This window comes from Cucumis melo, chromosome 6, assembly GCF_025177605.1.
Source record: "Cucumis melo cultivar AY chromosome 6, USDA_Cmelo_AY_1.0, whole genome shotgun sequence".
In the NCBI taxonomy this organism is placed as follows: Eukaryota; Viridiplantae; Streptophyta; class Magnoliopsida; order Cucurbitales; family Cucurbitaceae; genus Cucumis; species Cucumis melo.
Window position 1 is genome coordinate 2,049,780 of NC_066862.1, and position 11,141 is coordinate 2,060,920.

At 30.3% G+C, this 11,141-nt stretch overlaps 2 protein-coding genes across 2 annotated transcripts; both read left to right on the forward strand.

The window, feature by feature from the left end:
• The first annotated feature begins 137 nt into the window (after nucleotides 1-137).
• On the forward strand, nucleotides 138-4,894 carry LOC103483386 (uncharacterized). The gene is made up of 4 exons (XM_008439991.3): nucleotides 138-1,334; nucleotides 2,280-2,400; nucleotides 3,444-3,540; nucleotides 4,440-4,894. Exons 1-4 carry the CDS (start codon nucleotides 1,307-1,309, stop codon nucleotides 4,713-4,715), a joined length of 522 nt encoding a protein of 173 aa, XP_008438213.2. The 5' UTR covers nucleotides 138-1,306; the 3' UTR covers nucleotides 4,716-4,894.
• A 932-nt stretch (nucleotides 4,895-5,826) lies between these two features.
• LOC103483388 (uncharacterized) lies at nucleotides 5,827-9,310 on the forward strand. Its single transcript, XM_008439992.3, has 4 exons — nucleotides 5,827-6,164; nucleotides 6,495-6,609; nucleotides 7,369-7,441; nucleotides 8,907-9,310. The coding sequence occupies exons 1-4, from the start codon at nucleotides 6,137-6,139 to the stop codon at nucleotides 9,177-9,179; spliced, it is 489 nt and encodes a 162-aa protein (XP_008438214.2). The 5' UTR covers nucleotides 5,827-6,136; the 3' UTR covers nucleotides 9,180-9,310.
• Nucleotides 9,311-11,141: the final 1,831 nt, after the last annotated feature.

Sequence of the window (11,141 nt, forward strand, 5' to 3'; positions counted from 1 at the left end):
ATAGGCAAATAGATAGAAGAATCGAAAGGGTGTGCGAGAGAATCGTAAGTAAAGTCATTTTATTAAGCTTCTCGGTCTGAAAGAACTTAGAAGGGTAGAAATTTTGTTTGCATTTGGCGAAAAGGTCAATGACGTGTAATTTTATATTCTTAACAAATGCGGTTTGGTCTTTATTGGCGACAAGACGATTAGGTCAAAACGATGCCCCTAGCCCTAGCTACGCTCCTCCTAGCCTTTCATGCATTGACTATTTGAATTTGAAGTTCTTACTCTATTCTCCCTTCATTGCAATAGATAGGCTTTAATTTGGGTCTAATATAACCCTTATTAGATTTAAAACATTAGCCTATATTAAAAAATTATAAATATAGTAAAATCTATTAAAATTTATTTATGATATATCAAACAAGAATTTATCAACAAAATATATTAATTAATTTACAATTTTTTTAAGATATTGTTTTATATATGTTACGTTATCAATTATTACCCTAAGTATGACGTGTCATTTTCTTCACAACCATTCCATTTTAAGTCCTATTATTTTCAGAAAGATTAACATAAAAAAGAAAGGGAAAAGTAAATAATAGTTTAAAAAAATTGGTCTCCAATATTGTATGAAAGTAACAATTTAGTCTCTGAACTTTTAGTATGCAACAATTTAGTTATCTGTAACCATCTTTAATTTGTGTGTAGTTAGTTCACAATATTTCATTAGTGTGTAAATGATTTTTAAAACGTTCAATTATGTATGTCGTAGTGAGTTAATTGTCTCAAATGATTGACATGTTCTGTCGATATGTCAAGGACTTACTTTTTATTGATGGACGATTGATTTTTAAGCTGGAACCGTATGTTGTTCTACCTCTTTGATATGGTAGATTTCATCCTCATCTCCATATAATTGTCGTATGATATATTTATAAATCCATTACAATATTTTTAAATTTCAATTGACTTTCGTTCACTATTTTTTTCTTTTTTAAGAGATAAAAATTTCAAATTTTCAAAATTTCAAAAATGAAAATATATACATTGAGAAAATTCTGTTTTAAATGTATCTTGGGCACAAAACAAAACCAAGTGTATAACTTGCATTCAAGGAAAGCAGATGTCGCTTTATTCCAACCTTCCTTTCGAAGACAGAAAAGAAATGAGCGGCAGAAACAGAATAGTTTCTGAATTTTATCCCCTTTTTTTTCTATTACAAAACCACCGGAAATGATAAATCTCCTCATCTTTTGCTGCCTACGGCTGACATCTCAATCTTCATTTGCGAGGTCCGTGATCGGCGCCGCCGTCTAGCATGGGACAGGCAATGGGGATATTTGGAGGTAAAATTTTGACCTAACTTCATCTTCTTCGTGAACTTCGATTTCAATTCCTATTCGTTCTCAGCTTTCTGTTTGTATCCGTCGATTGATCGATTAATGGATAGAGCGAATTAGCGAAACGGAGAATTCAGAGTCGTATAAGAGGTCGTAGCGAGCAGGGAAGATCGATCTTATTAATGAAATTCGATCGTCGCTATTCGTTAACGGACTTATAGATGCATTATTCATCGGTTTTGTTTCTTGTTTTGTTTGTTTGATGTGTTGAATTATGAGTTTCTTTCCACCGTTTTGTCACGTCTAATGCAATTGTGATTACAAAAATTTTCGTTCATGTGGATTGTGACCTTTTATTGCGCGCACATCGACTGTAGTTTCTATGGACCAAACTTATATATTATCCTTTTACCACCGACCAATCCAAGATGATTTTAAAAATAAATCTTTTTAGTTTTATACTTTCAAATTACATCCATTTACTTCTAAAAATCATATTCTCTTCAAAACTATTTTTAAAATTTTAAATATCATATAATAATTTTTAAAAATACTACTTTATAAATACAAAATCTATTTTTTAAAAAATTCATAGACTAAAAAGATACATTTTAGAAACTCGAAGATCGAATGAGTCTATTTTTGTAACTTGGGGATTAAAAATAATCAATTTTAGAAACTAAGAAGGTAGATTTTTCAAAAAAGAATAAGAAATATAAAAACCTATGTAAAGTTAATAATTAAAATTTGCAAACATAATTTGGATTTTCTTTAGCCAATTAACTATAAAATGGATGAAAGAAGCATCAAGAAGCAATTTTTTCAAACTTAAAACTAAAGTACTGTCGATTTTAAAACTGAACTCACTCCCTAGCACACATTTTAGGTAATGAATTTGGGTCTTTTTATAAAGTTTCCCTTAAAATGGGTGATATATGTTGGCAATTGCAGGAAAAGGATGGAGGAAAAATCAATTGAAGAAGATAACAGACAGAATATTTGATAAGATTAGTGGAGGTGGTGATACGATGCCGTATAAAGCTCTGCAAGAAGCTACGTTACTTGTCTACAAGTAAGAATCACTTCTACACTTCATTCATTAACAACGGGGACCTCAAAACTAGTTATCATTTTTCCATCGGTTTTAAATTTAGTTTGTCAAAATTAATTTTGATCGAAATTGATTGAATAATAACAATAATAATTTTTATGCAAATTTGAATATACTTATTTTCAGATATAATAAAATAAAACAAAATTATTTACAAAATATTATAGACTATTTATGATTGAACAAGATAGACTACTATTTGTGTTTAATGGTATCATGATATACACATATAATAATCTATCTTAGTTGAATAAATAATTGTGTGTTTTGCTATATGTATAAATATCGTGTTTAATCATTTAAATGATCGTTTTTTTAAAAGTATATCTTAATTGAATATAATTGAAAAATTTACGGTAAAAAAGTTAATTGACGAAAAAAAAGGAAAAAAGTCAAATTAGCATTGGGACCTACAATTTATCAAAATAGAGGGATTAAAATTGGTCGGTTAAAATTATAAAACTAAAATCGAATCAATATTTTAACATTTTGTGATCTTTGGATAGTTTCAAAGCAATGATTAAGTACATCATACTAACTCGCATATAAAAACAAGATTAAAAATAAGAAAAATTAGACTAGAGTTTGGTAGCAGTTGTTCTGTTTTTCTTTTCAAATTTTAAAAATTCAAATTATTACATAAAAACCTATTTGTTTTAATCAAACATTCAAAAAGAAAATGTTATGTAGTATTTGTATTATACATCTTATGGTTAAATAGATAAAATGATGCTTTTATAAATGTTTTGAAAAAAATTGAAAACATGACTAAAAAAATCCACTTCAGCATTTGAAATTCTCAAAGGTGTTAGAAAAAAGATACAAAAATAGTTACAAACATTTATGTTACTCAAAATTTAAAAATCAAAAACATAAAACGAGAAACATAAATATTATCAAACTGGCGTGTTACTAAAATTTCAAAGTGGTGTCCTTCAACTCTTTGGTGATTTGGTATTTTTAGGCTGGTTTTAACATCGAGCATATAAATTTATGTGATGTAGTGATATTAATAAGCGTTGGCACGGCCCTCATTTTAATCCTCCCACGTTGGAACCATTCGATAAAGTCGTAAAGGATTATATTGAGAAAGTCATAAAGGTACTTCCTTGATTCAATAATATAACAAAAAGGCTAAACAATGTTGTAAGAAAGTGGCATCTGCTGTTGACTTGGAAACCTAAACTGCTTGAAATGCATCCCATGGGCTCACCTTTGCTATTTATTTGTTTGTTTGTTTATTTAACAGTCTTCAAGTAATTAATTATCACCTTCTTAACAATCAAATAAAGATGATTAAACTAAAATATATTAAAGTAAAATTAAGAAAAATTATATCTCAATACTCTGTCGTATCAACTAATTAGTTTAGAGTCGGTTTTCCAATCAAACTATTACCAAATGGATTATGATCAGTTTAGTAAATGTTCAAATCGACCTCAAATGTCGAGGAGCGCTAACTGGTCTTTCGGTTAATTGCTTGGTTTTGGTCATTTTATTCTTTAAAAGATTTTTAAAAAAATCAATTTGAATTTTCTCAATATCGACACCAACTACTTTCAGTTTGGTCAGTTTGATTTTCTAGTTTATCATACTCACGTCTATCACGAGTTGAAAGAACATGTAGAATCATTTTCCACATGTTTGGACCGAAAGATGTTCATTTTAGAACTTTAAAAGCGAAATAAACACCACAATCTCAACCTTTAAGAAAGTATTTGATACATATGTCACTTGTGCATGCATGTTAATGATGGGTATTAATGCATAAACCAGCTTGTTCCCTGTATTTTACGAGGTCTAAATAGTTGCTAGTAGAAAATTTTTACCATATATGAAAACCTATTATATCACTCAACAATAATTCTCTCTGTATTTCGATTGCAAGAACATTAATTCTATCGAGTATTGCTAAATTTTTCCCTATCGCAAGACAAATACACTTTCAATAATCTTTTTTAAAACTCAACATATTTATGGTTCAATTCGTTGTGTTACAGGATAGCGATAAGAACAAGGACCAAGTAATTAACCGTGAAGAATTTTTGGAGTTCATACTACACTTGACAACCGACGCGTACGTAACGGTGAGGGAAAGAGTGCCGATCCTTACTTTGGTTGTTGCACCAACGGCTGCAATAGTCACAAAGAAAAGTACTGAAGGCATTCCGGGCGTTGGAAAACTTGTGCAAAAGCTGCCCACTTCAGCATATGCTTTACTCGTCACTGTTGTTGCTGTCACCTTTCAAAACTCTAAACAACGACTTCTTAAATGATTAAATTCACACTCTATTTCATTCGTTATGTTCCATTTGTGTATATATATATATATATATATATATGTTCCTTTGCTATTTACATATACATTCGTGATTGTAAACTTATAGTAATAACAGTCCAACGATTTGAATTTTTAATTACTATTTGAGAGAAACCTTGTTTGTTATTTTGTTTATATTGCTGTTTATCCTTTTCCCCCTTCACAGAGGCCCACTCAAATCTGAATGTGTCATAATTTTATTTATATTATATTTTTAGTTCGATGTTTTTGTCGAATAGATTTACGGTTGTTTCGAAATATTTTGTACGTGTGTCATTCTTTTGATTTGGTTGTCTCATAAAGTTATTGAACTTTTAAAAAGTGGAATAAGGTTTATCAACTTATGTGATAAGTTTTGAAAATTAATGGTCTCGACCATGAAATTGTGTCTAACTGTAATTTCGAGATCGATTTTATAAGTCTCTCTCATCTTTCTTCTTCGAAAAAGATAGTAGGGATTTTTTGATTTACTTGCATGATTTTTCTCTTTTATTAGTGAGGAGTTGTATATCTCGAACTCGAAGGTTACCTTATACAATAAGTAAAAGACTTTATGTGTATTTATATTTCGTTATTTTAAGGTTTTTTTGCACATATAATGCAAATAATAAGGTCTAACTAGACCATTTGTATTAGACAGAGAAACGTACATGAAAGGATATAATTTGAAAATCATCATTATACTTGTATATATATTTTGTTTTTGCCTTGGTTAAATTGTCAATCACGTACTACACTTGTTTATTCCATTAATAAATATAAATTTAGTAATTAAACTATGAATTTGTTTATATATATAATTCTAGGTTATTATAGTTTGGTTAGGATAGTTTTACTATTTTAGTTTGATAAGAAAATAACAAACACCGTAATAACTAATAAAAAATGATAAATATAAAATGAGTACAAATCAAGAGTTTTTGAAATAAAAGCAGTAATAAATTAAGAGTTTTAGAATAATGTTTAAGAGTTTTAGAATAATGTTTAGGTGTAGTTAATTGTAGATGGGTTTCTATAGTTTTATATTATAATTTTTTTTTCCCTATGATTTAAAATTTTAAAGATTCAGAAGTGGAAATTTTGTTTTATTTTATGTGTGGCTTGGGAGCAAAACCAAATATGCAAATTATAACTTGCATTTAAGGAAATGTTAGGTCGCTTTATTCGAAGCTTCCTTTCGAACAAGAAAACGAAATTTGTGGCAGAATCAGAATAGTTTCTGATTTTTATCCTAAACCCAAATCAAACCCTTTGGAAATGATAAATTTCGTTATCGTTGCTTCTACGGCGGACACCTCAATCTTCATTTGCCCCTAGCACCGATTTCAACTACACTCGGAGGTTGCTTTGCGAGGTCTGTCATCGCCGCCGTCTAGCATGGGTCAGGCATTACGGAGATTCGGAGGTAAGTTTGACCTAATTTCATTTTCAGTGTTTCTGTTTGGACCCGTTGATAAATCGGTTAAATGATCCAGCGAATTTAGCGAAACGGAGAATTCGTAGTCCTAAAGGAGGTCGATCCATCTTTCAGTAACTAATATCTTCACGGACTTAATCGATGAATTTATCGGTTTTGTTTTTTGATTTGTTTGTTTGGTATGTTTAATTAGCTGAATCTCTGCGGATTTGGTATCGGGTCTGATTGCAAATGATGCTTAATAAGATTAGAAATCTTTTTGAAATGGAGGGATGAGAAATTGATACGTTTTTAATCTTAATATGCTTGCAATTGCAGGCCAAGACTGGAAGAATAAGCAATTGGAGATGATATCAAATAAAATATTTGATAGGTTTCATAAGGAAAAGTTGTCGTTTGAAGATCTGTACATTGCTACGTTACTTGTATTCAAGTAAGAACCTCTTTTTTTCTTCTTCTTTCTTTTTTTTTTTTTTCCTTCCTCCTTGTTTGTTCTTGCTTCACTATTGTAGCTCATTCATTCAGTTATTAGATAGCCTTGTGGGACATCATTTTCTATAATAATATGCACATGACCTACTCATTTATTTGTGGGGTTTGTGAGAGTTCTCAATTTGAAAAAAGAAACTAAAAAATAGATGTGTTTCTGTCTTCTTATTAATTGTTTCTTTTTTGTTTCTTCTTCTCCAAAATTTAAAAATTTTAAATTACTGCATGAAAATTATTTGGTTTAAATATTCTAATTTTTATGTTATGATTTGTATTTTGAATTATACATTTTTATGAGTAAAAAGATAAAATGATGCTTTATTAAAGGTCTGGAAAAAATTGAAAATATGAAGAAAAAACTTGATTTCATCGTTTAAAAGATTAGAAACAGGAAAGAGTAACAGTAACGAAAACGTTTGTGTTACTCAAAGGTTGAATTTTGAAAACCTTTTGTAATTATTCTATAGGTGTGATTTCTCATAGTTGGAGTCCCTCCAGTTTTGTGGGCTTGAATACTTTTTTGTACACCAGTGTATTCTTTCATTTTTTTTTTCTCAATAAAAGTCAAGAAATGAGAAACATAGATGCTATCAAACTGGACTTCAACTTTGATACTTGGAGATATCTATTTCAAATCTCAAGCTCTTGATGATTTGGCATTTATGGGCTTGATTTAATACTGAACTGAATACATGTGATGCAGTGATATTAATAAGTATCTGCCCGGACCGCATATTGATCCTCCCACGAAGGAGCGTGTCGCAGAACTCGTAGAGGTACTTTGTTGATAAGAATAATATTACAAAGGTTTAACAATGTAAAAAATGGCATCTGTTGGTGATTTGGAAACCTAAACTTGCTGGAAATGCGTTCCTTGGACTTACCTTTGCTATTTATTTATTTGTTTATTTAGTTGTGTCAAAGTTAACACTTTCTTAATGATCCAATAAAAAGCAAAGTAATAGATTATATAAAAAAAATTACATCTCAACTTTAAAACGAAAGTTTATCGCATATTGTTTAAACTTAGAAACGAGTATGCAGGATTTTTATACGTCTCTGTCTTGGTTGTTTTGTATCACAATATAAACAAATATGGCAAATGATACTGGATGAAGTGCACAATGTACCGATCCTCTCTTTCCTTGTTCACTTTCCCGTTTGATTTCAGTACCTTAACAATTCGATGGAAATCTGAAGAAATAGCTGTTTTCTTCTCTTCTTTTTGGAAAAAAATATACTTTATTCTCCACTATTTGAGTTTATTTGAGATTCGTGTCAAGGTTTCATTACATTAGACGGTTCTTAGAATTCAAGGACACATATCTACAACCTATAGAATAGATCACGTTCAAGTAAGGTCGTCATTAGGTGGTTTTAAATGGTCATCAAGCACATTTGTTTATTAGTTGACCTTAAAAGTACCAGTTTTTATAGCATTCTCTTGTAAAATGCAAAAGAATAATATAAACTTGATACTTTTTTTGCCACTAAATGAACAAATATGTGCGTGCGTGTGTATATATGTATTAGTCCTTTGCTGAACAGATTGCTGACATGACCATTCCTTCCCCTCTATCTCGCTATTCCTTTTCCAACCACCACTGTTGTTGCTATTGTTCGAGATCGGATACTGTGAGTTCCAAATTTTGAACTTGTGTTGGTGAAATTGAGTGTAAACCCAGTAGGGGTGAGGTGAGGTGAGCGTAAACGACAAGCGGGTGGTGGGCGAATGCCAAATGGCAAGATTAGTAGTAATGCTAAACGTGGAGTTGACATTACATTAAATGACTATTATTGGGATAATTCTGAAAAACGAACTTTGCTTCGGTAAGGTAACGATGGATATTAATGCCTATACCTTGTTCTCTATATTATAAGAGATCTGAATACTTGGTAATCCGTGCTTTTGTATTACAACCAAGAACCAAAAAGTTTCACTATATGAGAAGTTATACAACCACACACAATAATTATCTCTCCCGATTCCGATTACAACAAATCTCTCTCACAGCTTTTGTATTACTCAATTACCCCTTTAATCTCACCCTCAAATGATGAGAGAATACAAAAGGAGATTTAACTAGAGTTAGCACACTTAAATGTTTCTGATTGAGATAATTTGGAACCAAATGCATGAACTTTTAGTGCTTAGAGCTCATGATTCCCTTGTCAACATCGTACGATTACACTTTTAATATTTTATCGAACTCAACATGTTTATGGTTTGTTGTATTATAGAAAAGCGACGAGAACGAGAACCAAGCAATTGACCGTGATGAATTTTTGAAATTCATAAAGCTCCTGACATTTGAGTCGATCGCATCAGTGAGCCAGAGATTGATCATCACTTTGGTGGTAGCACCAACCTTGGCAGTAGTCACAAAGAGAAGTACTGAAGGGATTCCAGGCCTTGGAAAAATGGTTCAAAAGGTTCCATCTTCAGCTTATGCTCTTCTCGTCACCCTTGCTGCCCTCCTGTTCCAAAACTCTAATCAGCAGCTTCTTAAATGACAATTTTACTCTGTTTCATTCATTCCATATATATAAAGTCCTTTGTATTTTGCATATATATGTATGTGATTGTGAACCAATAATAACACTCTAGCTTTGAATCAACTATTTGAACTCTTGTTTGTATTTCATTTCTATGCTTGTTCATCCCTTTTCTTTCCCTTCACGTGGACACCAATCATGGCGGATAAGTTTGCTTGCATCTCGTTTTTAGTCCTAAACTTTTAATTTTGTGTTTAATAGGTTATTGGATTTTTAAAATGATAAATACATCCTTTGGTATTTGTTAGACATAACATTGAATTTTATGACAAAGAAGACGTTATATTCTTAATTATACTGGATAGTAGACAATGACATTGGGAACTTTTTGGGAAGATTTTTTGAAAGATTGAATTTGTCAAAGGCCTATTAAGAAAGATTGTCGACCTGTTATACCTGAAATAGAAAAGTTTAAGTTTATGGACTTCGTTTATACTTTTAGTTCAAGATATATTAGAAAAGTTTAGGTATATTTCGTTAACAATTTACACCATACTTTGACGACCAACTTCAGCGGGAACTTGCTGTCCACTGCTTCTACCAATTATAACAACAACTAACTTCGACAACTATTATTTTAAAATATTAAGTTTGTTATATTTTTATATTCATTATTTATAGTAACTTGGCATTATAAAAATGCTTTTAGCATACAACAAACTAAACTAACACATTTAAAAATGAGTCGCCAAACACATAGGAACTCCACAAAAAAAGAAAAATGCTCAAGTGAAAATAATTCATTAAATAATTGTTCATTTCAATTAATCCAAACAAGCCTTTATAATTACTTATTTAGTGATACAATGGTTTTGGTTGAGGTTAGCTTATTGGATTACTTTAAAAAAAAATTAAAATTTTTGGATATGTCCACACAAAAATTTGTAGGTATTGTAATTTGAGTTATATATATATATAAGAGTGAACTTGAGCTTGTCTAATTAATATATTAGCAACGCTACAACGAAGGTTACACGTTTGAATTTTGTGGCAGCAAAAATTGTACCTCTCACTTGTCCCAAAAGTTTAACATTAGTATTATAACATTAAAGAAAAAGATCGTGAGATGGATTTGATCAACGTGAGAGAAGCTTTTCATGAGTACTTTGAGAATACAATATTGCATACCATAGGTTTAGGGTTAACTTACAGTTAATAGCACGTGTTTTACCATTTGTTTAAGATATACTCACACATCTATATATTTTCAAAAGTCTCGTGACATTTTGTAACCATTTTAGAATTATCTTTAACGCAAAAAATCTTAAACTAAAACGTGGTAATTATAAAAACATGTAATACCTAAAATCTCAAAGGATCTATATAATAATTTTTAAATATTTATGAAATGCCATAAGTAATATTATAACTTTTGAATGTGACACTTTTTTGTGAATCACAATGAAATGAATTTATAATATAATATAATCCAAAACCAATGTTTTGGATTGAACGGTTAGGGTCTCGTATTGTAAAACCGAATTTATTCCATTTGTAACTGTCCTCAATCCAGCTATTTTTTCTAATATTTCCAAGCTCTAAGTTTATATTTCTCTTTCGCATTTGATTTTTCACTCATCCTAACGCTGTATCACTCCTAAAAAATTCCAAGCAATTTGATTCAAGTCCAGCTCTCCAAACATTAAAAAGTTGAAGAGTACTTATTTATTAATATCATTATTATTATATGAATTAATTGACCAAGTCTATTAAGAAAAATGGTAAAAATACAAGACATTTGAAAAATCAAATATAATAAATTTGTTCCTTTAATGATTTTGTACTATAAATCAGAAATAATTTGTCAATTTTTTAAATTATAATAACGGGAAGGAAATAAGAAGTAAAAAGAAAAAATGAAAAAACCTAAATTGACAGTCCGGCTCGGCTCGGCTCGTCAACTACGGGAAAAAAAGCAAA